Source organism: Myotis yumanensis, unplaced genomic scaffold (genome assembly GCF_028538775.1).
Source record: "Myotis yumanensis isolate MYYU_CA2020_CCGP unplaced genomic scaffold, mMyoYum1.0.hap1 SCAF_2, whole genome shotgun sequence".
Taxonomy (NCBI): domain Eukaryota; kingdom Metazoa; phylum Chordata; class Mammalia; order Chiroptera; family Vespertilionidae; genus Myotis; species Myotis yumanensis.
This window is the reverse complement of record NW_027223753.1, coordinates 21,156,366-21,183,323: the sequence shown is the minus strand read 5'-3', so window position 1 is coordinate 21,183,323 and position 26,958 is coordinate 21,156,366. Positions and strand designations below refer to the sequence as shown.

General features: G+C 54.2%; 1 protein-coding gene across 2 annotated transcripts; it reads left to right on the top strand.

Annotated features, from left to right (window-relative positions):
• The first annotated feature begins 881 nt into the window (after positions 1-881).
• TRIM62 (tripartite motif containing 62) lies at positions 882-26,958 on the top strand. Of its 2 annotated transcripts, none has more exons than XM_070404674.1 (6): positions 882-945; positions 1,445-1,893; positions 11,741-11,836; positions 16,407-16,663; positions 17,439-17,554; positions 24,651-26,958. In XM_070404674.1, the coding sequence occupies exons 2-6, from the start codon at positions 1,486-1,488 to the stop codon at positions 25,199-25,201; spliced, it is 1,428 nt and encodes a 475-aa protein (XP_070260775.1). In that variant the 5' UTR covers positions 882-945; positions 1,445-1,485; the 3' UTR covers positions 25,202-26,958. The 2 variants fall into 2 exon arrangements, with proteins under 2 accessions (XP_070260775.1, XP_070260776.1); XM_070404675.1 differs by having other exon boundaries at positions 910-945; positions 1,442-1,893.

Sequence of the window (26,958 nt, the reverse complement as noted above, 5' to 3'; positions counted from 1 at the left end):
CTTCACTTTGCTGATCGTATAATGAGCATCTCCTGGACGTCCTGAAACCCATGTCGGACCCGGTCATTTCCCTGCTCAAAAACCCCGTGCCTTCAGGAAACCCTTTACCATGACCCTCAACATCCTTCACCTCCCCTAAGCCCTGGCCCCCAACAGTACAGAACTACTTGCACTTCCCCCCATGTGCCCTCCCCTTGCACACCGCTATGCTTCTGCACATGCTGTCCCTTCCGCTAGAATCCCCTCTCCATCTGGCGTACAAGACAAGGTCTCCTATTACTCTTTCTGCTGCTCCACCTCCACTCTCACCCCCACCCCTCACCTCCACCCCCGATATTTACACAAATATGGCCCTCCAAAAATGTTTGCTGAATGGAGGCAGCAACTCCTTGGGTCAGATGTTAGCCAGGGCCGGAGCTTTCCAAACTTCTTGCCAACGCATTCCTTAAGAAAGGGAAAAGGAAATGGGACCCCAGGACTGGGGATGTGAGGGTCTTGAACTGCTCTAGGCCAGCAGGGTATTCCTCGAGTTTGAGCTTTATATGTTATACAAAGTTGTAATCTATTCAGATAACATATATATTATTTCTCCCAAGTCTTTAAGTTGATGACCAAAAAAGATGTTCCTCTTTTATTCGTCAGGCTCTCACTTTCGCTGTCCTCGCACCGCAGGGACCCTAAGCAAGACCTGGGTGTTGTTCCAAGTGCAAACCCTGAAGAACAGCTGGGTTCAGGGGTGGGAGAATGGTGGGGGCAGGGAGGGGGTCCGCGGGCTGCAGGCTGGGCCCCGCCCCTTCTCTCCCCCGCCCGCCGCGAGGGCGGAGTCACTCGGGTCCCGCCCGCGGGGGCGGGGAGGGAGTCTCGGCTGCCGGCCGCTCCGGCTCGGCTGGTTCCGGGTTGAGAGGCTGCGCTGGGACCAGAGCAGTGGCCGCGGAGCCGGCGGGGGTAAGGGTCCGCGCTGGGTCGGGTCTTGGGGCCGGGATCGGGCTGATGAACGTGCTCGCACCCCTCCTTTCCTCCGCCAGGCACAGCCGTGGTGCGGCTCCGTTTGGCTTTTCCCTCCCCCAGATTTCCCTATCCCCAGCTTCTCCCCCTCCCCCATCGCACCCATCCCGGGATTTCAGCCCCCCAAGGCCTCCGTCCCCCTCCCGGGTGCCCTTCTCCCAGCGCCCATTCCTTCGGACTGCCCCTCCCCCTAGAACCTTCTGGCCCGGAGTCCCTTCCCTCCGACGCCCACGGCGCACTCCCTCCAGCACCCATCGCTCCAGGTCACCCACTGCCTCGAGACCACCTTCCTAAACTGCATCTCGGGTCGTCTCTGCTCCGCACCCCTTCCTCGCACTACCTGTCTCCTGGACCGTAGCGCCCACTCCTTCCCCTCCCGGCCCGCTCCCCGCACCCATCCTTCGGTGCTGCCCCCCTCAACGCCGCGCTCTCTCAGCAGCCCCCCGCAGCTCAGCCCCCGTCTCCGCCGCCTCTGGCGCCATGGCGTGCAGCCTCAAGGACGAGCTGCTCTGCTCCATCTGCCTGAGCATCTACCAGGACCCGGTGAGCCTGGGCTGCGAGCACTACTTCTGCCGCCGCTGCATCACCGAGCACTGGGTGAGGCAGGAGGCGCAGGGCGCCCGCGACTGCCCCGAGTGCCGGCGGACGTTCGCCGAGCCCGCGTTCGCGCCCAGCCTCAAGCTGGCCAACATCGTGGAGCGCTACAGCGCCTTCCCGCTGGACGCCATCCTCAATGCGCGCCGCGCCGCGCGCCCCTGCCAGGCGCACGACAAGGTCAAGCTCTTCTGCCTCACGGACCGCACGCTGCTGTGCTTCTTCTGCGACGAGCCCGCGCTGCACGAGCAGCACCAGGTCACCGGCATCGACGATGCCTTCGAGGAGTTGCAGGTGAGCAGCCCGGCGGGCCTCCGGCGGGGGACTGGGCGGGCCCGGAGGCAGGGCCAGGGCTGGACCGTGGGCGGGGCCAAGTCAGAATTGCCACGGGGCGGGGCCGCCGGCAGGGTCATGGCCCTATCAGAATTAGTGTGGGGACGGGGCTGGGGCGGGGCTGCGGTGAGGGGCGTGGTCTGAGATAGATTGAAGTTGGGTAAGTCCCGGGTTGCGGAGAGGGCACCAGTGGAGTCAGGGAGGGACAAATGGGGATGGGCTGAGTCAGAGCTGGGTTAGGTTAGGGCCACTGTCAGTTGTCATGGGGCTGGAGCTGGAGATGGGCCCACATAGAATGGCTCAGGACAGAGTTGGGGACAGACACAGATTGGAATGGGGGTACAGTCAGGGCTAGACAGGGGGTGGAACCCTCTCCAAGGATGGGTCAAGGCTACATGGAGTAGCTGAGCAGCAGGTGTGGGGCCCATCGTGTGTGTATCAGGACGACGGGGCAGTACCCGGACTGAGCAGGATTAAATCCGAGAGAGGGTGTAAGTTAGGATCCGCAAACTGCTGAGAATGGGTTTGGGTGCCAAGGGCTAGGCTGAAGTGTGTAAGGGGTTAAGGCTGGGATCCAGTTGAAATACTGTATGAACCATTTGGGGTTTAAACCAGAGTAGAGCCTCACTCTGGTTGAGAGTGAGGACAGGACTCGAGGGAAGGCTCAAGACTCGGAGAGTGAGGCCCTGAGGTAGGGGAGATTTGAGAAGGCAGGGTGTGGACCTGTAGGAGCCTCCAGGGGCTTTTGATGACCTCCTTGGCTCTGTCACCCACATCAGGACCTTTACGGACTAAATGAAACAGCACATGCTTGGTAACCTGAGCATAGTCTGCCTAAGACTGTAAATGGTCTCTCTTAAACCTGCCCGTCTTCACTAGCCAACTCCTCAGTTCTCAAGGCCCTGCTCAAACATTCTCTCTTTGTAAGCCTTCCCCAAGTTCCACCGCCCCCCCCAAAAGAGGAAAAAAATAGCATTAGAGCTGCATTTCCCCTGATGTTCTCTGTTAATAACTATGATGTTTTAAAAAGTGTTCCAGATTATCTATATTTGGGAAATATAGTATATTCTCTATACACCCCTTAGAGGAGTCTCGGTGTACATTTGCATATTAAAGGATTGGGCAATAGCAAAGAAACTGATTTTACTGTATTTAATAAAAAGGTTCCAAGCGTATTGAAGCCTGGAATCTCTTTCTCAAGCTAAACCATTTAAATCCAGCAGCCTCATACCTCTGGCCTTGGCATACCATCTAGCACACAGTTCCCCAAGGGCAGGGACAGTCTCTTATTCATCATATCTGTGGCCCCAAAGCCTGGCACAAAGCCTGGCCGACAGTACATATCAGTAAAGGGTGAATGAATGAATGACCAGCCTTGACCAGAACTGGCCCAGACTCTGGAGCCTTTGGAAGCAGAAGAGTTTCAACTCAAACGTTTTATGAAAATGCAGTGGGCCAACTTGGGGGAGTGAGCTCTCTGGCCTTCAAGAGGCTTATGCAGGAGATAAAGAACGACTCTGTCCCATATTTTAGGGGGTTCCTCCAACCCGTGTCCATGAGCCCCTACAAGTCAGCCTGTACTTGCAGATGCTCGTGGAGATGTGTGTTGGTCCCAGAAGAAATGGCCTATGTTCCCCATTCTCCATTCCCCGTTCCTTACACCCCAAAACCATGACTGACTTCCTTCCAGTCTGGCTCTTTGAGGATGGAGAGCAAGGGTCGGGGGCTCTGGGAGCTTGCACAGGCTAGTATTGGCCCTTGACCTCCAGAGTTCCTTGTCCCAAACACTGGTGGCCCCATCTCCTCGTCTGGGAAGAGAAAAGAATCTCTGACAGGACTAGGTGCAGGTTGTAGGAGTTTGAAGGGATTTTGTCTGAAACCATCTGTCCAACCTCTTTATTACATAAGTGTGGAGACTGAGGTCCAGTCAGGGGATGTGACGTACCCAAAAACACACTGCCAGACAAGGAGAGACCCATCCCGGCTAGAAAGCACAGCCTGACCCGGGCCAGATTATCCGCTGCCCCTCCTCCCTCCTCTTCCTGTCTGACTTTCTAGCCGGAGAGGCCTCTGCCCACTGAACCGTGGTTCCTTTTTCAGTAAACCAGAAAAATCAGAATTACTGTGTTTGGGTTTTTTGTGGTCCATTCTGTGCCCTGGGGAATATAGGAGAAATTGAATATATATTTTCTCCAAATGTTATTGGAACACTTTTCATTCTTGGGTAACAAGACAAACAGGACTGCCACTCACTTACCTTCTAGTTGCAGGGGTCCTCAAACTTTTTAAACAGGGGGCCAGTTCACTGTCCCTCAGACCGTTGGAGGGCCGGACTATAGTTTTAAAAAAAACTATGAACAAATTCCTATGCACACTGCACATATCTTATTTTGAAGTAAAAAAACAAAACGGGAACAAATACAATATTTGTATTTGCCTGTGGCCCGCGGGCCGTAGTTTGAGGACCCCTGTTACCGCCCTGCGACAGCACTTGCGTCCCAAACCTTCCTTCAGTGCTATCTGTGTAACTCAGCCAAGTCGCTGCATGTAAGCCTTGCTGCTCCCATCGGTTAACTGGGGTCAGGATGATTCTTTCCTACTAGGACTTGAATGAGACTGACCTGTGATGAACCTGCTAGAGACTCCTGGCACGTGGTGGGGCTTGGTCAGCACGCACTCCCATTCCATCTCCTTCTACCTGTGAGAACTCGTACGTCCAGCTGGGGAAATGCCCAGCCCTGCCTCTCTTGCCCCAGGAGGCCTGGCTTTGGTGCCTAGTTGGGCTTGGCAAGAAGGTGGCAGAGAAACATGCCTCCCCATTAGAGAGGCAAGCTCCTGGGTAAGGTTCAAGCCACTCCAACCCCTACCTGCATCTCTCTCCTTATGAGCTCTTTCTGGCCTGGGTCTGAGGCTGAGCTGTCCCCCACACCCCTCCTTTCCCGGCTGCAGGCTGCAGGCTTCCGGAGCCTGGGATTGGGCCCCTCTCCTCAAGATAACAGACTTAGCGCTGGCAGGGCCTTGGAGATTGGCTGGTGCAACCTTCACTTGACAGATGGGGAATGGCAGGAGGGGAGGCGCCTTGCCCAAGGCCTCAAGGCCAGAGGAGGCTGGGCGTAGGCTCAGCTGGAGACCCCCACACCCCGCCTAGCAGTTGGTCTGAAGCTTTTACATTTATTAGACACCCTGGAGGCAGCAGAGCAGAAAGGTTAAGAGGTCTGGCTTTGTATTCAGGCAGCTCCAACCCAGCGCTTACCATTTTCGGGTTGTGTGACCTTAAGAAAGTTACGTATCATCTCTGCGCCTCACATTCCTCATTGACAGCGTGGAGTAATGGGGTTGGATTAAATTTGATGACATTTGCAAGAACTTAATACTGCACTTGGCACATTGTGAGCACTTAATAAATAATAGCAGCGCCAGGATATTACATCATACTCTGCACTATTGATATTTAGGGCCAGGTAAGTCTTTGTTGTTCAAGGCAATCCTGTGCATTATATGTGTTGCAGCATCCCCGGCCTCTCTCTAGATCAGTGGTTCTCAACCTTCCTAATGCCGTGACCCTTTAATACAGTTCCTCATGTTGTGGTGACCCCCAATTTCATTGTTACAAATTGAACATAATTAATCACAAAAACAATATGTCATTATATATGTGTTTTCCGATGGTCTTAGGCGACCCCTGTGAAAGGGTTGTTTGACCCCCAAAGGGGTTGCGACCCACAGGTTGAGAACCCCTGCTCTAGATGCTACTAGCGCCCTTCCCCCAAAGTTGTGACAACCAAAAATATCTCCATACTTTATCCCATGTCCCCTGGGGTCAAAATCAGCCCTGGTTGAGAACCCAGGCCTGAAGAAGTCCTACTCAGCTCTCCAGGCTCAGCTCAAATATCACCTGCCCTGTGAAGCTTTCGCTGACCTGCCGAGCGGAATTGCTTTGACTCTCCAGGTTCCACTGCTGGGCTCAGATCCTGGCATCATCACTGAGAAGCTGTGTGTCCTTGGTCAGGTCACGTGGCCTGCTCATCTATGACATGGGTGAAAGGTGCTGTGTCAAAAGTGCCTGATACTGTGCCTGGCACAGAGTAGCACACAACAGTTTTGAAATACCTTCTGACTCTTTTTCTGATTATAGAATTAGCATAATAAACAGAGCTATATAATGTAAAAGTTAAAGTCTCCCAGTAGTCCCACCCCACAGAGAAACCTGTTAAGCACGTGAGTGTGTGTGTGTACATCTCTCCCCCCGCCCCGCGCTTTTTTTTTTCACAGCTGAGCACTAGATCACAGCGCAAAGGGGAGGGAGGAGCCCATCTCAGCAGGGTTTGGGACTTCTCCGCTAATATTTCCTGAGCTCTAGCCTAACGCCTGGGGCTGTACTAAGCGCTTTTCTGGTATTACCTCATTTAATCTTCATAACACCCTGTCCAGTGGGTTCTGTAATTTGTTCCTTTTACAGATAAGGAAACAGAGACTCAGGAATGCAGTGACTTGTTCAGTCAGCCAGCAAGTAAACAGCAGGGGCAGGATTTGAAGCCAGTCTGACAAGGCCGTTCACAGCCTCCGAGCTGCTTCTGACAGCCGGGTAGTTGTCTTTCCACCTCCCCACCCCGGTCCTGCCTATCTTTGTTTTACAAGTACTCTGCCCAGGGTCAGGCTAAGGACACAGGCCACCTGTACCAGCTGATGCACCGAAGGCAGGTGGCTGGATGGCATCTGGGTCAGGCATGGTATGCGGCCCTCTGGCCATCTCAGCTTCCTAACCTAAGAAGGGATCTGATTCAGTCTCAAACACCCCCTCCAGGCCTCATGTGACCATTGGAGCCTTTCCCAAGGCCTCCTTCATACCAAGGGAGACAGCGGTGGATCAGCCTTGGATGGGAGCCTTGAAAAACTGTGGTGATCCAGAGATGCCCAGGCAGCTGCACAGGGAAAGAGCAGGGCTGGGGGGGGCTGGGTTCCAATCCTGCTTCCTCCACCTGAATGGGAGGTACTGCTTCTCTGCACCCTTCCCAGTCTGGGAAATCGAAGCAGGAACGAGGCTTTCCACTTCATGTGTAAAGAGGGAGAGAGTTACTTCCTATCCCAAAAAAATGACAGATACGAAGGACAGGGAGGCAGCCAGGTTGTCTGTGTCCCAGGAGAGGGCAGGATTGATGTGCAAACAGCAGCCTCCGTGGGGGCGAGGCTGGCAGTGAGTCAAACCCGGGGCTAGCTGTTGGCCTCTCCACTTCCCTCCTCACGGGTGTCTTTGGGCAGCCAGGAATGCCCTGCTCATCCAGGGCACCTTGGCTAAGCACAGGCTACAGTATAGAAACTTGGAGTTGACGTTTATTTTACATAGAGAAAGGGTCTGGTGGAGAGTGACTACAACCGAAATAATAACAACTCTAAAAACACAACCACCACCACTGGCTGAAGAAGTTTCTTAGGCACTTGCTGTGTGCCAGGTGCTGTTACGGGCATTGAATGCTCCCAACGGCCCTTTATTCTTTCCCTGCTCCCCCAGTGGGACTCCGCACCACCGCACCGATGGAGACCCTGAGGCTGAGAGGCCCCGTAACTTGCCCAAGATCACACTGCAAGTGGGAGGCAGAGAGGGATTCAGACTGGGGTCTGTCCAGCTCAGAACTCAGCCTCCCCACCAAGATTCTAACTGCCTTGGGGAGGGAGCTCAGAGGCCATCCAGTTCCACCCTCTCCCCCGTTTCCAGATGGAGAAATGGACTTGCCCAAGGTTAGACCAGAACTCAGCTCTGTGGACTCTCATCCAGGGGAGTTTTTACAGCGTCCTTCACCTCCGGGACCTTGAGGTCTGCTTGGACACTGGAGGTGGGGGTGGGGGACTTGGAGGTGGGTTCCCATTGGGTTCAGAGATTCATTACGTCATTTCCTCAGTTGACACTCCAGCCCAAGGACTGTGTGGGGCCCAGGAGAGAATGCATGAGCCCTGGCCCTGCCGTGGTTCTCTGGCCCCCTCTCTCAGTCTTCACAGCAAACCTATGAATTGAGCCCCATCACTCCCTTTTTCAAATGAGGAAACCGAGGCTCAGAAACTGCTTTAGTACAACCACTGAGTGTCACTGAAGCTGGAACTCGGACTCGGGTTACCTGAGTCTGACCAGGGACAGGCATGGGAATGAGCACATGTCCAGGTGGTTTGCTGTGGCTGGAGGGGAAGGTATATTGGAGGGAAGTGAGAAAGGGAAGCTTGACCAGGTCAAAAGGACCGTGAGTACACCATCCCCCAGCCCAAGGGGCTTGGACTTGATCCTGGAGATGCTGGGGAGCAAGGAATGGGTTTGGGCAGGCGAGTGTGGCCTGGTCTGATCTTCTCAGGGTGGACTGATGGGAGAGCCTGGAGGCTGGGGGTGCAGACGGGAGGTGTAGCCAGAGACAGCAAAGCTCAGAATGGACAGGGAGGGGCGGGGCTCAAAGACAGAGAAGAAATGCAAGAGTTCAGTTCTGTCGGGAGGAGCAGGAGCTTCAGGAGTTCTGGGCATCAGAAGGGTTGGGAGGAGAGGAAAAAGGAGAAGCAAGTTCAGTTTGCCTTATTAAGATTTCCGGCATCCTTGGGGCAGAGAAGGGAAGAGAGAGCAGTACCAGGGCACAGAGAAGGGGAGAGGCCCTGAGCACCCACGATGTGCCAGCCCCACTCCTTTCATAGGAGCCACTCGTTTAACCCTCATCACAGCCCTGTGAGTGGCTCTTGTCCCCATTTGACAGATACGGCCCTGAGAGGTGGGCCCTGAGAAAGCAAAATGCAGGCGGGTTGGAACCCGGGCTTTTCGGGCGCCAGAGCCCCGTTGTCTCCACTGGGCTGCACTGATCAGTGAGGGGGCTGAGAGGGTCCCTGAAGTCAAGGAGAGATGGTTTCCTGAGGCAGCTTTGTTCCCTGGGCTGGGAGAGGGGTGGCCGCTCAGGAGGAGGGTCTGGCCTCGAGGACATGTGAGCCCTGACTCTCTGTCCCCAGCTGCTGTCCCATCCTAGTCTCTCCAAACCTACGGAAGCCCCAGAGCCTCTCATCTGACGTATTTTCATAGTTGTGCACACCATGTACCAGCCCTGACTGACCCCTCACTACTGCAGGAGGAAGGGGTGCCGAGCTGTGGCTCTGCCCACGGCGGGTGCATCCTCCGGTCCCCTCCTCCTGCCCTGCCCCAGCTCCCACAGACCCCTGCAGAGTCCAGCTCCCCCTTCAAGCCTTCTCCACCAGCACCCTCACTGAGCTAGCCCCATGGCCCTTCCAGCATGTGACTCCACCCCCTGCCACATACTTGGCTCCAGACATCCCCTGCTGCCCCCCACTTCCTGCACAGCCAGCTGTGCCCCTGCCTGATTAGTTCTCTCTGTGGGAATGTTTGAAGGAACCCTGCCCATCTGTCCATCAGAAATAAACTCTCTCCTGGAAGCTCCCCAGGTCTGAGTCCCTATTGCACCTGTGATTGTAATTATTATGACGATAATGACAACAGCGAAGAGTGACAGCACATCCTAGGCATCGTGGCAGGTCGTGAATGAGGTCATCTAATCCTGAACATCACGGAGCCTGTGCTGTTTGCTGCACTTTACAGATTGGGAAACTGAGGTAGAGGGACGGTGTCACAAACACAGTCGGTGGCAGCCAGCCGCATTGGTTCCTACGTGGTCCCTCCGTGTTTATTCTGTTCTTCCTTGTTAGTTTCTGCCTCTCCAACTAACTGCAGGCTCCTCGAGAGCAAGGACTGTGTCTATACCCCGAGTGGCTGGCCCAAAGCCTGACCACGGGTGACCAGACATGACGGCTACGTTGAACTGAGTGGGAGACAGCAGCCGAGGGTGTCCAGCATGGACTTGGAGTTACTCAGAGCCCCTCCTGAGCTGTGTGACTTTAGGCCAGCTGCCTGACCTCTCTGAGCCTCCATTTCCCCCTCTATGAGATGGAGGTGACAAGGCACTAACCTCGTGAGCTTGTTGTGAGAATCAGGTGACATGACGCCTATGAAATTCAAACCCAAATCACGCCACCTCCAGCTCCTCTGGTCCTGAGCCCTGGCACTGCCACTGTCCTTCCTCCCAGTGAGCCCTATCACTTAGCTTATCAGTAGCTTCATGTTTCCTGTCTGACCTCTGCTGGGGATCTGGTTGGTTCTCCTATGTCAATCGTGTGGCTGTGGGCCACTCAGTCCCTTTTCTTGGACCTTAAAGTCCAGGGGGTTGGACCAAATGGTCCCTGGGACCCCTTCCCGCTCTGGCTTCCGGAGGAGGCAGGGAGGGAACCTGAACACAGCAGGGGGTGAGGACATGGAGAAGTGGCCCAGAAGCCTCACATGGGACATGGTGACCACTCCGGCCCCTGAGCACTCTGTATGCCAAGGTCTGCCCCAGGTCTGTGTCCTCACAGCAGTACAAATTCTGTACATTTCCCTTATTTAACCCTCTATAATATTTTAACTAGAAAGTGAATTAATGAAACACAGTTGGATAAACATATTGCTTCATATTTTAAAGAAACAACAAAAACACATGCCTGCCTTGTGATTTCCTATGAGGCTAAACACTTCTTACTATTATCTCATTTTACCCAACCCTAGAAGGTATTATTCTCCCCATTTCATAGATGAGGGACTGGGGCACACAGTTAGTGTGTGGCAGAGCCAGCATCCTAACCAGGCCTGGAAGGAGGCAGGTGGGAAGTGGGAAGGGGGGGTGGGGGAGGAGAGGGGCGGTCACCAGAGCTCTCCCCTCCCACCCTTTCAGAGGTCTGACCTGCCCAGCCTCTTCCCAGGGCAGATTCATACCTGTCACTCTGCCTGGCCCTGTCCTAGGTACTGAGAATGTGAACATCTGTCAGACACAGTCCCTCCCTTGAGAGCCCACAATCTTGTAGGGGAGATTGACAGGTAACTTTTTTTTAAAAAATCCTCACCTGAGGCTATTTTTCCATTTATTTTTAGAGAGAGTGGAAGGGAGGAAGGAAGGGAAGGAGAGAGAGAGAGAGAGAAACATCCATGTCTGTGTTCCTACCTTCCTCCCAACTCATCCGCACCCCTCCTGAGGCATCATGGATTGAAACTGGCCCCTGGTCGCACTCCCTGTGGGGCCCAAGAAGGCCTCAGCACGTGTTCGTGGGGTGGAGGAATGAGTGTTCCATTGCTCCCGGGGTCCAAGAGGAAGGGGCAGGCCGGCTGTCCCTGTTCCAGCCCCGAAAGCAGGAAGGAAGTTGTCCGAGTCCCTCGGGTGCCCTGAGCAATGTGCAGAACATACCTCCAGGGCAGTTTTCTCAGAAACTCTAAAGAGCTGCCTGGGTGGCTGGGACACTGGTGGGCCCACAGGGAACACCAAGGGGGAGGCTTGTAGCTCTTGGCCCACCTCCTTAGACATCTGTGTGTCTGCCAGACCCTGTCCCGAGTTGGACAGACCCAAGGCGGTTAGGGAGAGCCTGAAGAGCCGATGGGCAGGGTTCCTTCAAGTCTCCAGGGTGGGGCCCAAGCATCTCCACGGAGAGAACTAGTCCATCTGCTCCAACGACTCTCGCACAGGAATCCTTTAGGAATGACTATCAGCTGTTAGCAATACAGACCCGACTGAAGGAGCTGAAATTAGATGAGGGTGTATTTCTCCTCCACCGACGAAGCACGTCTATGGGAAAGGACCCCAGGCAGCGGTGTGCTGGAGTCAGCTTGCACCGGCTCCTGAGAGCTGACTGTGCAAACCTTCGCAGCCCTGTGTCCTGGGACCTCACATTGATAGCTTGAAACCGGCTTTGGTGGGAGCGTTCACATCACAGAAGCTGGCCAGCTCTGTACATTGGGGCTTTTTATTTCCAGAGGGAGCTGAAGGAGCAGCTTCAGGCCCTTCAGGACAGCGAGCGGGAGCACACGGAGGCGCTGCAGCTGCTCAAGCGACAGCTGGCGGAGACCAAGGTGAGCCGGGCCTGGCCCAGGAGGTGACCGGCCGGGCGGGGCGGGGCCAGCGGGGAAGTGAGGGGCGGAGACTCGGCCCTGCTCTGGGGGCGGGGCTTCGAGGGGCCGGACTCCACGTGGAGGGGCGGGGCTGTGGAGGGGGAGCCGAGATCGAGGCTTCAGCAAAGGTAAATGGGGTGGGACTTCATGCAGGGTAACTGAGATCTAGGATTTGGGTTAGTGCTTGGATTAAGGGTGGATCCCTTTCTCCCTTCCTGGTTTGGGTGGAAGTTGAGATGGGACCAGAGCAGCGGTTCTCAACCTGGGGGTCGAACGACCCTTTCACAGGGGTCGCCTAAGACCATCGGAAAACACATATTGAATATATAATTACGTATTGTTTTTGTGATTCATCACTATGCTTTAATTATGTTCAATTTGTAACAATGAAAATACATCCTGCATATCAGATATTCACATTACGATTCATAACAGTAGGAAAATTACAGTTATGAAGTAGCAACGAAAATAATTTTATGGTTGGGGGTCACCACAACATGAGGAACTGTATTAAAGGGTCGCGGCATTAGAAAGTTTGAGAACCGCTGGCCCAGATAACCCCCAGGAACCGCCCCCTCCGCGGCTCCCTGCAGGGGTCTTTTCCCCCTACGTGTTAACCATGCCTATTGACGGAGGAGCCAGCCCTGAGCATCCTCCCTAGAAGCGCTCCTGGTGATTTGGGGTCCAGCCCTGATATCATCTCCCCTCTCACTTAGGCCTGCGATCATGGACTGAAAAATAGGGCCAAACCCTCCTGTCTCTGGCCACAGTGATTTAAAAAGAAAAGCCTTTTTCTTGGCCTGAGAGGAGGGCTGTGGATTCTGAGGCACCACTAACTGCTCGCTGTATGACTTCACTGCCAGCAGCAGCTGGAGCAGAGCCTTAGGAATGCTCTGGGCCTCAGGAGGTCACCATGGGGGTCACCCTGGGGCCCCGAGAGGCCCTTGGAGATCCAGATCTGTGCCCCATCTTGGCAACCTGCTGTGGGGTTTCAGACATTTCTTGAGAGAACATTCCAGAGGGCCTCTGGGCAGCACCCTCTGCTAGCAACAGATGAGAAACAAGTCACAGAACTCTGGCCTGTTTGCTTTCACAGCCTCAGTTTCCCCACCTGCCTGGTGATTGTACGCTTCTCAGGAAAAGAGAAGCAAACGGAAGCCTCTACCTGGATGGCGGGGAGGGGGAATATGGTCTGTTCCTTCTCCCCAGCATTCTCTTCTTTTCTCCCCCCTCCCCCCATTGTTTTTCTCCACTGACCTCTTCCTCCCCTGATTTCCTGTCCATCTGTCTACCTCTGGGAGGTCCTGGGGGGCCACCTACCCTCCAGTTCCCCCAGCCCTGCTTCCTGTCTGGACTGGGGTGTTTATACAAGAAATGCCTATGGATGCTGTGGAGGTCATATTTCACCTGGTGCCTGACTCGGCTTTCCTGCGGCGCCTGCTCCTCCAGCGGCCCAGCCTGAGGGTCTGTCTGACCTCTCTCCACAGGCCCAGTGTTTTCCTTGGGCGGCCCTGACCGGGTGATGCATTCTTGGCAGAGTGTTTTCCTGAAACGGCCCCAGCTGCTCCAAGCCCCAGTGTGTTCCCAGGGATGTGGTGGGCTGGGGTGGGGGCTGCTTTCCCAGCCACTGCACCAAAGGGATTGGGGGTGAGGCAGGGTTGGATCTGCCACAGAAAGAACTATAGTAACGGGGACACACCCGTTAGGCTAAACCTTTCTCCGCTAGAAATTGTTCCTATTCGTTGTCTCACTGAGCCTCACAGAATGTCACCTCCATGACAGCAGGACTCTCAGACCTAGCACAGTGCCTCCCATACAGTTAATAATTGTAAAACAAATAAGTGTGTGCCTGGTGGAAATACCTCTCGAGGTATCTCCATTTTATCAGCAAGGAAACTGAGACACAGAGTGGTTGGCAGACTGACCTGAGGCCCCAGAACTAGTAAGTGGCCAATCAGGAGCTCGCTGTCCAGTTACATCAGAGACTAGTGCAAATTCCAGCCTCAGGCTGGGGTGTCCTCAGCAAGATCCCCGGCTTTGTGGCCAGCAAGCCAGGTAGGTCAGGAAACATATTTGGGTCTCCTGGGTGGCTGTCACTCTGATGTTCCACTTCTGAGCTGCCTTCTCCTTGCCTCTCCCACTTCCCCTACCCATCCTCCTCTGTCCTGGGACACTGGGCTCCCACTCTAGAAATAAGATGGGGTCTGCACCCACCTTTGTAGAGAAATCTTGGGCAAGACCCTTCCCTTCTTCATCTCTGAGGCAGGTCCTGGCTGCACCAGCCTGTGTCAGGCCCTGGGATGGACACGGGGGTTGGAGGGGGAGGAAAGAGGTGAGGAAGTCATCATTCCTATGGGGTGAGGGATTGATCTGATAGCTGGGAGCCACATAAAATGTGGGACAGTGTGTTAAAAAGTATTTACAAAATGCTCTGGGAGCATTTAACTCACTGCCTGGAAAGTTAAGGGAGGTGTCGCAGAGGAGATAGCTGGGTCTTGTAGGTTAAGTAGGAGTTTGCCAGTTGAATAAGCTATCTGTTGGGGTATCCATTCCAGGCAGGTCGAATTGCGGTGCAAAGGCCCTAGAAGGTAAGCTGGGATGAACTGAGGACTCTGAATGCCAGGCTAAGGAATTTAGCATTTCACTAGTCCTCAAGGAGCCTAGACAGGTTCTTAAACGCAGGATGGGCTGTGACCCAGTTTACACATGAGAAGGATCACGCCGGCAGCGAGTTTGTTGGCCAAGATACAGAGCTGACTTTGGACCGAATGAGTTGGAGGGCCTGCGGGATCCTGGGGTGTGTGTGGAGGAGGCAGGTGGGAAAATGAACAGGAGTCATGCAAGGCCACTGATAAGGATGTGGGAGCCGTCCTCAAAGCAGCGAGAGCCAGAGAGGATGGAGGGCATGGAGGGTGAGAATGGGGGGGAGCTGGCCTGCACACGCCCTAAGGAACATGGGCGGCAGAGAGGGAGCAGCCACAGAGGTGGGAGGCAAACCAGAACTTTCCATCAGTAGAGAGTGGCCAGTGGGCCAAATGCTGCAGCAGCACGGTTGAGGAGGAACTGGAAGGGGTGACCCTGGAATTTGGGGACCTTTGGGGGCCGTGGCAGATGGTGCAGGAAGGGCAGGCCCCATTTCTCTATCGTGACCTGCCTCTGCAGAAGCCTCTGCCCTCCCTGGGCGGGGGGCTCAGGGAGGCCACAGGCACTCAGCTGTTCCTCCCCAGCCTCCCCTCCACCCCTTTGTCTGCCTGGCGCTCTGGGTGGGCATGCGCAGGGAGGCTGGCCCACTGCCAGCAGCTCTTTCTGCAGCTGAGACAGGGAGGGAACTGGCCCTAATTGAGCCTTTGTGGAGCCTCCCACAGAGCCCTGGGCACTGTACACAGCAGGGTCCCTGACTCTGTGAACTCCCAGCCAGAATCCCACAAAGTAAAATCGCAGAGGCAGGCCCCACACACTGCTGCAGCCTGGCCACACTTCTGTGCCCTGAGTGTGTCATCCTGACTCACACTGTTCCCTCTTCCCGTTCTCCTCACCCGCAATTGACATCCGCTCATTCTTCAGGCTGCAGCTCAGAAGCCGGCTCTCAATGGAGAACTTCTAGGATGTGTCTGTCAGAACTGATGCCTTTTTAATGACCAGGCTCTTTCTCTGCACCTCGAACAATGTCATGCATTTGGTGAACATCCCCCTCATTCAATCTTCACCATCGCCCTGCAATGTAGTTTACCCTTTTCACAGATAAGAAAGCCAAAGTGCATGGATATCAGGCAACTGAGGTTGCCATACTCAAGGCCCAGAGCTAGGATCCTCACCCACACTGTGGGCACAGAAGCCTGTGCCCTACACCACTCAGCCCCCTCCTGGGTCTGGCATGCCTGTGGGGGCAGAGAGAACCACCGAAGCCCATGCTTGCCTCCTCTGATAATGGCCTTAACCTCCAGCTCTTATTCCTTGGCCTCAGGGGTGGCAGGACAGGGTGAGTGACCACCAAGCTTTGCCCAGCACATTGCAGTTTATAAAGCTTCTGATGTGTCACCTCTTTGTCATTTTGCTTGAGCCCATGAGTGATTTTTCTCAAAAATAAAGACTTCACAGATTGAACTCGACATCTTTTCCTCACCCCTCCCCCGCCCCAGCTTTCTTCCCACCCGTCTCCCAGCTTCTCATCCCTCTGACCCTAAGCCCAAAATCTGGGTATCACCCTCACACCTTTCTCGCCTACATCCAGCCAGGCAGTCAGAGACGTCTTCGACACCCTAAATGTCTTTCAAGCCATGTCCCTTTGCTGATCCTCATTGTCTTCCCTGGACTGTCTCATTAGTTTCCTAACCGGGCGCACAGAGCCATGTGCTGCGCCTGGCCATGCCCGTCATTGCATACCACGTGCTTCTGCATGTGCCCTTCTCGCCCAAAGTATACCCTTTCTCTCCCTTCCTCTCTGCATGCCAAGGCTCTCGGTTTCCTCCTCTCATCCAGGGGTCACCCCACCTGCTCTCCCTCACCTAACCCCTGATGACTGTCCCCCCAGTCTTCCACCAAAAGCCTGCGGACCACTATTGGCGAGGCCTTCGAGCGGCTGCACCGGCTGCTGCGGGAGCGGCAGAAGGCCATGCTGGAGGAGCTGGAGGCCGACACCGCGCGCACACTGACCGACATTGAGCAGAAAGTCCAGCGCTACAGCCAGCAGCTGCGCAAGGTGCAGGAGGGGGCCCAGATCCTGCAGGAGCGGCTGGCCGAAACCGACCGACACACCTTCCTGGCCGGAGTGGCCTCACTGTCCGAGAGGCAAGTGCCGCCTGTCAGGGACCTTCCTGAGATGGGTACACCCTACTTAGCCCATGCGAGGTGGCAGGAATGGAGACAGAGGGGGTGGTTAGTAGAGAATTCATTCATTCAAATCTTTATCAAATGTATAGGACATCTGTTGTATGCCAGAGTCTGTGCTAAAGGCTTTATGTATTTATATATATACAATATAGTATATTACTTGGGTTATAATGTTTGTTACATTACAGATTTATATGATTTATAATAACATGAATATTATATATAATAAATAGCCTCCTTGAAAGTAGTTACCACTATCATCCCCATTTCACACACGTAGAAACTGAGGCACAGAGACGCTGGAGCAGGTGGCTAAGGCTCCTCATTAGTATGTGGGAAAGCCAGGATTCAACCCCTGGTCTCTCTGGTCCCTCGCCACCTTTAATAATAATAACACTTAATTATTGGTCTGTTGATGATCAATACTGATAGTTAACATCATGTATTTGGTGCTGACCATGAGCCAAGCACTGTGCAGAGCATTTTATATATGTTATGCCATGTAATCCTTCCGACCAAGAAGGCAGATGCCGTATGGTAAGTACCCTTTTTAAAGAGGAGGAAACTGAGGCTGACAGCTAGAGAGGTAGGAAGCGGTACAAGCAGGCACTTGAATGTGGGTCCGGCTAATTCGCACACATGACCTCACCCTGTGTCAGCTACCCTGAAGGTGGCCAGTGTTGGGACAGGAATCCAGCCCCCAATGCAACCTGCTCTCCTGCTCTCCTTCCAGGCTCAAAGGGAAAATCCATGAGACTAATCTGACGTATGAAGACTTTCCAACCTCCAAGTACACAGGCCCCCTGCAGTACACCATCTGGAAGTCCCTGTTCCAGGATATCCACCCAGGTAAGGCCCCGCCTGCCTCTCGACAAGAGAGTCCAGGAAGAGGCAAGGATTATCATTAACTGAGGCCTCTTGAGCACATCCCAGCCCAACCCCCTTTTCTAAACACAGGAAGGGGGCAAGGCCAAGGGATGAAAAGAGCGCCTTGCTGAACACCTACTATGTTCCAGAGCCTATGCTGGGCACCTACACAATCACTCAGCTCAAAGAATCCTCATACAATCCCAGGAGGTAGGTTTTACTAGTATACCCATTCTCCAGATGAAGAGACTGAGGCCCTGGCAGGTCACTCATTCACTCTGTAAGTACAGTATATAGTATAAAGCACCTACCTCACACCAGGCACTATTCTAGGTGCTAGAGATATAGCAGTGAGCACAACAGGCAAAAATCCCTGCCTCATGGATCTCACATCCTAGGTATGAGAGAGGAAGAAACAAAGGTAAATAGGAAAAATGCATAGTTTATTAAATAATGATAAAGGACAAGGAAGAAGGCTCAGGGATGCTGAGGTAGAACAGAGATTTTAGATAGGGGGTCCAGTTAGGGGACCACACTGAGAAGCAGGCGTGGGAGTAAAGACCTGAGGGAAGGAGAGTGAGCCATGGCCTCATCCAAGGAAAGAATGTTCCTGGCTCAGGAATAGCAGGAGCAAAGGCCCTGAGGCCGGAGCATGTTCAAAGAGCAGTAATGGAGTTGGTATGGCTGGAAGGGAATGAGTGAGAAGGGAAGTTGAGGTGAGGAGGTCAGGGATAGAGCCATGGCCTGACCCTGAGGGCCCGTAGGCCAATGTGAGAATTTGGGGCAGGAAGGTGACAGTGGAGGTGGTGAGGGGTGATCGGATTTAGGATATACTTTGAAGGGATTGCCAATAGGATTTGCTAATGGATTGGATCTCACGTGTGAGAGAAGGAAGACAAGGAAGCCTGCAATGACTTTGGCAGAGGTGATTGGAAGGATGGACTTGTGAGCACGAGGTCTGCAAAGCCAATCAGATGTCTCAGTACTGACGTGGAGAAGGCAGTTGGGATGATGAGTCTGCAGTCCAGGAGAAAGGTCAGGGCAGCATCCTCGGCATGTGGGCAGTATTGAATGAGCCCGGATGAGATCACCTAGGAAGTGAGGGTAGATGGAAGAGAGAGAGGACCATGCCAACATTTGGAGCGTTGGGGCAGGCGGGGACAGGAGGGGGACCCAGCCAAGGAGGCCAGAAGCACGTCCGAGGGTCTTGTTCCCTCCCCAGCCACTGACCCAGGGAAGCCCCTCAGGCAGATGGCCTCAGCCGCCACCTGCTGCGTCCCTGTCACAGCTCACAGAGGCAACCCGGGCATCTCAGCCTGACAAGGCCCTGTGGACTATATTCTCCCTCCTCCATACTTTCACCCATGCTGCTCCCTAGCCTGCAACCCTCTATGGAAGCCTCCGTCTTTGATGGCTAACTCCCGCCTCCTTCACATCTTAGTTTATAATACCTCCTCTGGGAAGCCCTCCTGCATTTCTCCAGGTAGCCGTGGGTTTCCTGGCCTCACTGTTTTGTCCATGAATGTGTGTCTGTCTCTCACTAGACTGTGAGCTCCAACGGGTCCAGAGCTGGGTCTAATTCACCTCTACAGATCCCCAGCAGCCAGCACAGTAAACGTCTATTGATGAATGAATTTAAAAAATGAGTCCCAGTCCCAGTCTCAGTTCTGCAGTTAGAGTGGTATCTGGCATAAAGTAGGTACTCAGACATTTGTTGACTGAAGGAACTTGCCACACATTCTTGGACAAGCTCCTTCCTCCTTTGAGCCTGTTTCTTCCCCATAAAGTAAGGATGCTAGTGCTCCCGTCTGCACTCCCTCGCCAGAGAGCACGTGGCTGTGGGAACTCCCTGCATGACCTGGGTCAGGGTTTCTCAACCCCAGCACTGTTGACCCTGGGACTGGATAATTCCTTGTTGTAGGGGGGCTGTCCTGTGCATGGTAGGATGTTTAGCAGCACCCCTAATGTCTACACAATTAGATGCCGCCCCCCACACCCCCACCCCCAGTTGTGGTAACCAGAAATGTCTCCGACTGTCCAAGGTCCCCTGCGAGGCAGAGCGCCCCAGCGAGAACCACTGCCCGCAGGGAGAGGGGCTGAGGGAGCAGAGGAACATGTGCCCCAACATCCTGCCAAGGACAGAGGCCCCTGGGGCGTTCAGAGAACAGTGCCCTTCCTTTGTCTGTAGGGCCTGTGAAGTCACTCTGGCTCCTCTGCCAGCACCAAGGCCCTTTATGTCCAGATGGGAGGGGCAGGCACCCCCAGGGACCTAGCCCATGGATTCCAGCAGCTTCCTGTACACCCCCCTGGCAGCTCAAGCTCCCTGTTGGCTCATCTGAGAACTTTATGTAGCACCTGTCACTCCTCCGCATCCCCTCACCCCTGCTCTGGAACTTCCACTCTCTACTAACACCCCCCCTCCCCCATCCCACCCCTCAGCTGACATTGGAAACCCTCCTACAACTGCCCAGCCTGATTGTCCCAGCTCCCAGGCATCCACTCCTTCCCCAGCCAGGCCAGGTGGCCATTGTCCCAAGGACACCAGACACTGCTCCCTTCTTTTCCTACCACCTCCCTCTCCTGGCCTGTTCTCTCCGCCCCTGCTTATCTGAATCCAGTCATTTTGGGTTCCAGCATGTTCCCTGCCTACCTAGCTGTGTGACCAGGGCAAATCACTGCCCTCTCTGAGCCTGTTTCTTCATCTGTCGACCGGGAAAGTGTAACTTATCCTCCCTTGGTAGGTGTGAGAATTAAATAAAATCATTTCTTTGTGATAACTAGCCAGCACTTAGTACTTGATACCTGCTTGTCATTATTATCATGAACATCAGATGGTTCCTCAGACTTACTGAACAGGCTTTCTGGGGCCACAGAAAGGAAAGAACATGTTTGAAAAGACCTTAACTCATGTTCCAATGCTACTTCTACCCCAAGTAGCAGCTTGAGCAAGCCACTGAAGTTAGAGGGCCTCACTTCCCTCTTCTGAAAAATGGGTACAGTCATTTGTGTTCCTGGGGCTGCTATGGTATTCCCATCGGCTAGCAGGTGTGAAATGCTTTACAGATGCCAGCGCTGTGCAGCTGAGCGTCTGAGTGGGTGGGAGGCCTAGCCAGAGGCAAGAGCTTATGGTATCTCCTGTCCTGTTGGGCCGTGCAGGCCCAAAGCCACGTCGTTGAGAACAGAGAGGCACGGCGCCACTCATTACCAAGCAGTGGCGCTGGACTGCGGGGTTTCTCTGCTGCTTGGACCGCGGGTAGCGAGTGGGTGACAATGGCCCAGAGACATTTCCTGAGGCCTCCACAGTGCATGCTCCTTCCCAAATGCATTTTAGCCTCAAGGTCTCAGAGAGGCTTAAGTGGACTGGGAATCTACCTGGAGACCAGACAGGCTTCCTGCTTGTTGTTTTTCTGAAACAGTGTTTTGGGACCTAGGAAGGCGCTCTGACCTCTAAGATAGTAAACCCCTGGGGAATGGGCTTGTTTCCCTGGCTGGTCACCTCTCCTGAGGATAAAGGATGGGCGGAGGGATTGCCTGTCTTCTTAAAGGGAGAGAAGGTGCTGGTCTCTCTCTGAGCTGAAGGCTGTTAACTCCTGCTAGCCCTGGCCTCAGGGGGGCGAGGGGGAGGTCCAGAAGACAGGACCCTCTGTTAATGATGAGGTGGGAGGCCCTAGAGGTGGTCAGCCCACCCTTTGGGGTGTAAAAGCCTCCTTAGACTCAGGCCACGCCTTCTGCCTAATAAGAACACCAGGGCCCGCTCTAGCCCTGCCCCTGAGATGTTGGGCCCTGGCCCCTGTTATCAGGCTCCGCCCCCTAGTTCTGCCTCCCCTGCCAATGAGTGGTGTGCCCTGCCCTCGTCCAGTCCCGGGCTTCTGTGCCCAGGACCTCCTTCCCTTCCCTTCTGTGGGCCCAATCTCAGAACCACTGACAGCGCACTGGGCTGCCTCCTAGAGCAGCCTCCCCATTCTCAGTGGCACCGGAATTGGCCTGCGGTGCTACCTAGGCTTAAGAGTCAGGGGCTGAGCCCTCCTGCCTGTCTAGTCTCCCTCCTGGTCCTTCTGCCCTGAGCCACGATTCCTGCCTGCTGCTGGTCCCCTCAAATCATCCGGGCACCTCAGCTATAAGGCCCAGCTTCCTGCGAGCACTCGGAACTGCTGCTGCCCACACCTTGGCGTTGTGCCCGCTCTGACCCAGCAATTGACACCTGCATAGGACCTGCCTCCACCGCCAGGAGGAGTGGCCCATCCGTGCCTGATGACATTCTTCTTTCCCTAGCTCCCCCTCCCCACACCACACACACTTCCTCCACCCCCTCCACCTCTTACTCCTGACCCCTCTGTGGGAATCCCTCCGTTCCAGTGGCAGGAACCTGGTGGTTCTGACCGGCAGCACCGTGACCAGTCAGATGACAGGGTAACACATTCATACTCTGATTCAGTGTCTTCCTTCTCATGCCCCCCCCCCCCTTCAATGTCCCTGGATAGAGAGTTGTATTTCCATTGGCCTCTCTAGTCACAGGGCTAATTGTTCCCATGCAGCCCTCTGAATTCTAAGAACAGGAAAGAAAAGTGTAAAATGTAAAACTACATTCACTCCTGACAGAGCTGCTGGAAGGAGCTTGGTAGGTCAGAGGGCAGAGTTCAGGGCTGTCTGCTGCTCTCCGTTGGAGACAGTCGCCATCACTGAGGCGTGTTATTTCTGTGCACGGACAGAGCCAACAGAGGTGCTTGACGTAGGGGCAGTGCTCCAGCCAAGCGTAACCATGTCCCTGCTTCACTGAGAAGGAAAGTTCCAGAAAGCCGGATGAAGTCCTTCCTTCACTCCAAGGAAGTGGTGACAGGACTCCTTCTCCCCACCTCCCCTCCCCTCTGCCTTGCTCAGGCCTGGCAATGGTCGTCCACGCTCAGGAGGGTCACTTCCAGGTTCCCCTTCTTCCCGCTGGGCATCAGCTCCCGCAGGGAGGCGAGAGTAAACAGACAGGCGTTCATGAGACTCTGAGGGCCAGCGCTGCTCAGCCAGTGGCCAGCCCAGAGCCAGGTGAGCCAGCCTGCGCTGCCTGCCCAAAGATAACACAAGCTGGCTCAGCTTCATAGCGTGAGCCTTTCCAGAAATCTTCCCCACGTGCTGGGCACACAGGGAGAGGCTAGCTGGATCTCACACAGTCCTTGCCCTGGAAGATGTGGTTACAAAATATACTGGGAGAGGGCCCAAAGTTAGAGAATCTCAGAGGAAAGAGTGAGCACACCTGCTGGGTAACCAGGAAGGTTTCCCAGGGGATCAGCCATGGAATTGAGCTTTGTGGGGGGTGATTACAAGCAGAGAGGAGGTGGGGGAGGACACAGTCTGAGTGAAGGCCTTGGACCTGAGTGGGATGCAGAGCAGCTGCTGAGAGGTAGACTGGGAGAGAGGGCTGGGGCTGGATTGCACATGGCCTAGATTAGTCCTGGCTTTGCTGAATCACCTGAGACTAGTCATGTCTCTTTTCTGGGTTTCAGTTTCCCATCTGTCAAATGGGAGGGTGGGCCTAGAATCAGTGGTTTTCAGCTTTATCAGACCCATTATCTACTTCTCATAACAAATAATTTGTAATGTCTCAAAGATAGAATGACCTTTTAATAATTTTAAGTATATATAATATATAAAATATATATACATATACATGCGTATATACACACTGACTATAATCTATACTAATAAAAGGGTAATATGCTAATTAGACTGGGTCGACTGACCATCTTCTGGATGTCCGACTTCCTTCCGGACAAAGCCATGGTGGTGGGTGCCAAGGCAGAGGCAGTCAGGGGCAATCAGGCCGGCAGGGGAGGGAAGTTAGGGGTGATCAGGCAGGCAGGCAGGCAGGCAGAGGCAGTTAGGGGTGATCAGGCCTGCAGGCAGGTGAGCATTTAGGAGCCAGCAGTCCCAAATTGCAAGAGGGATGTCCGACTGCCGGTTTAGCTCCCGATCCCACTAGGGCCTAAACCGGCAGTCGGACATCCCTCAAGGGGTCCCTGATTAGAGACCCGCACGAATTTTGTGCACAGGGCCACTAGTATATAATATAAAGGAAAAGCAGAAGGAAATTATCTGTAATAAAATGTTGTGTATGTCACTATGTAAATGTTCACTCACAACCACACTAGAAAACATAATGAAGTAGTCAGGTAAAACACCATTCTGCCTCAAATGCAGCTGGAACAGGTAGGTTATATCAGTCAGTGGCCTTGTTCTTAAAGATATAGTTTCCAAAATGTGAACAATTCTCAGTGAAGATTTTTTTTAAGTATATATTTTTATTGATTTCAGAGAGGAAGGGAGAGGGAGAGCTAGAAACATCAATGATGAGAGAGAATCATTGATCAGCTGCCTCCTGCACCCCCTACACTGGGGATCGAGCCCACAACCTGGGCATGTGCTCTGCCTGGGAATCAAACCATGATCTGGTTCATAGGTTGATGCTCAACCACTGAGCCACATTGGCTGGGCCTCAGTGAAGTTTTAAACAAAACAAACTTAGTCTTTCCTCAGTTTGCATGGTAGTTGTATTCCAAAGTACTCAATATATATTAAAACTGTATAAAAAGTATTGCCTGGTGGAACATTTGAAAATTATTGGTGGGGTGGCCTGGGGCTGCCCTGTGCATTCCATTCAGGGCATTTAACATCCCTGAATCCCATCTTTGAGACAATCCAAACACCTCCCACAAATCTCCAAATCACCCCCTACGGGACTATCCAGCCCTTGGATGATCTTTTAAGCTCCCTTCCAGCTCTGAAATTCTCTAATTCTGGACCTCATCCTGGTTTATGCAACAAACCTTTGTGGAGTGCCCACTATATGGCCCCAGGCATCTGCCCTGAACAAGCAGCATAGCTCGTGCTCCCCTGAGCCAAGTTGACATCTGGGAGGACCTCAGCCTTTACCCTCCCATTTTACAGAAAAGGAAGCTGAGGTCCAGGGAGGCTTGTATTCAGCATCACACAGCCTCCTGGGGACCAATCAGAATCTGACCCTCAGGGAGGTACCACAGAATGGGTCCATAGTCTGCTCTCCACTCATGTTTCCCTCCTCCATCCCCTGCAGTGCCAGCCGCGCTGACCCTGGACCCGGGCACCGCCCACCAGCGCCTGATTCTGTCCGACGACTGCACCATCGTGGCCTATGGCAACCTGCATCCACAGCCGCTGCAAGACTCGCCCAAGCGCTTTGACGTGGAGGTGTCGGTGCTGGGCTCCGAGGCCTTCAGCGGCGGCGTCCACTACTGGGAGGTGGTGGTGGCCGAGAAGACCCAGTGGGTGATCGGGCTGGCGCACGAGGCCGCGAGCCGCAAGGGCAGCATCCAGATCCAGCCCAGCCGCGGCTTCTACTGCATCGTCATGCACGACGGCAACCAGTACAGCGCCTGCACGGAGCCCTGGACGCGGCTCAACGTCCGAGACAAGCTGGACAAGGTGGGCGTCTTCCTGGACTACGACCAAGGCCTGCTCATCTTCTACAACGCGGACGACATGTCCTGGCTCTACACCTTCCGCGAGAAGTTCCCGGGCAAGCTCTGCTCCTACTTCAGCCCCGGGCAGAGCCACGCCAATGGCAAGAATGTGCAGCCTCTGCGGATCAACACCGTCCGCATCTGATGCCGCGAAGGACACGAAGGCGCCAGGGCCCTGGCCATCAGCAGGAGTCTGTCCAGGAGACAGGAGGCCTGGACTCCCGCGCCGGCCAGCCTGAGATCTCAGGTGGCTGGTCTACCCTTCGGCCTCCCTCTCCTTGTCTGTAAAATGGAGGTTGTGCTCCATGATTCCTAAACCCTCTTCCAGCATTGATGTTCCTGAGCTCTGACCTTGATGGGGATTCATCTTCGGTCCAGGAGTGCGACCTGGCTTCTCCTCAGGGCAGCCCCTGCCCAACCCTCATCCCCATCCTCTCAGGGGCAAGGGGCTGTCTCCCTATACCTCCCTCCTGCCCGCATGCCCTAATCTCAGGACACGTCAGAGTGGTTGCCAGCAGTTGGCAGCTCGGAAGATACTCAGAACCCTCTTGGGCTCCCAGGCCTAAGACTGTCCCTGACCAAGCTAGTGATGGGCTATTTTACCCGTGACCCCAGCCCACAGTGGACACAGGCAGTAGCTGGACCCAGCGTGGCCTCAAAACCACTCTCCTTCCTCCTCCGGACCAAGAGCGTTATGGTTCTTGCTGTTCCAACTTCTCTGCAGGTAAAGACAGTGCTGTGGCCTGTGGACGGCAGCCGATAGCTGAGCCCACGTTGCAGTCACGGTGCCACCACCTTCCTGCCAGCAGGTCTAAAGGCAGGGTGATGGCACACCCCGAGGCAGATGCAGAGCCCAGTCGCCTAAAGACAGCTGCAGGACAAGCATCCCTGATGCTGAGGCTTGGATAAGGGTCCAGCCTGACCTCTGTGACCGGCGAGGGCGTGGAGCAGGCTGCAGGGAGCAGCTGTTTCATCAGGACCTGAGTACTGGAACGGGCTGCTGGCTGGGACCTCTCATCGGGCTTGCTGTTAAGATCCTGATGTAGAAAACAAGAGCTGCTGTTGCTCGTTTAACTAGACAGGATTTATTACCAGGTCCCTGATGGCTTTACAAAACCATTGGAGGGGCTGAAGGAGCAGACACTTTGCTGAATTTCCAGGAACAGCTCCCAGCTGCCAGATTCCTCGTGTCTCTCCTGACCAGGAACGCTGCTCCCGTGTGCAGGAAACCACTGCCTCCGGAAGCCGCTGACTGCAGAATTGTGCTCCCTCTGCTACGCTTCCCAGCAAATGGATGTCCTGAGGCCTGCCTTCTCCCACTCAATTCAGTTCCCAAATCCAAGTCTCCATGAGGGATTCTGTTTGGGGAATTAGAAATCAGATCCAAAACCTTGGCTGCAAGGGAGTCTGGGGAATGTAGTCTTCTTTCTAGCCTCAGCCATACAAAAAGGCCCATTAGAAGGACGTTAGAATGGTGCTGAATAAGCCCATCCATGGTTTTTGCCACGAGTGTGCGTCCAGACCTTGGCTTTGAAGCAGCAGGTTTCCTGCTCCATGCTGAGTCCCTGCCCAGGGGCAGGAGCCCAGCAGATGGGCCCGCAGGACCAGGCTGAAATGTGTCCCCAGCCTTGACTTTTCTTTCTGGGCCTGGGCCTAGATTCTGAACTTGGAGTCTCTGACCACACCCATCCCAAAGGAGCCAGACTAGCTGAACTCGGGGGGCTCTCACCTCACAACTGCTGCCCACTGGGGCCTCCCATGGGCAGGAGGAATCCTCAGTCTCACCCAACCCCGTCATCTACCAGAATCTGGGCCACCCCCAGCAGTATTTTTATTTTAAATGTTGCCCATTTTGTGAGTTATGGTGAATTTGTACTAAATTAAAGTTACAGGATACCAGTG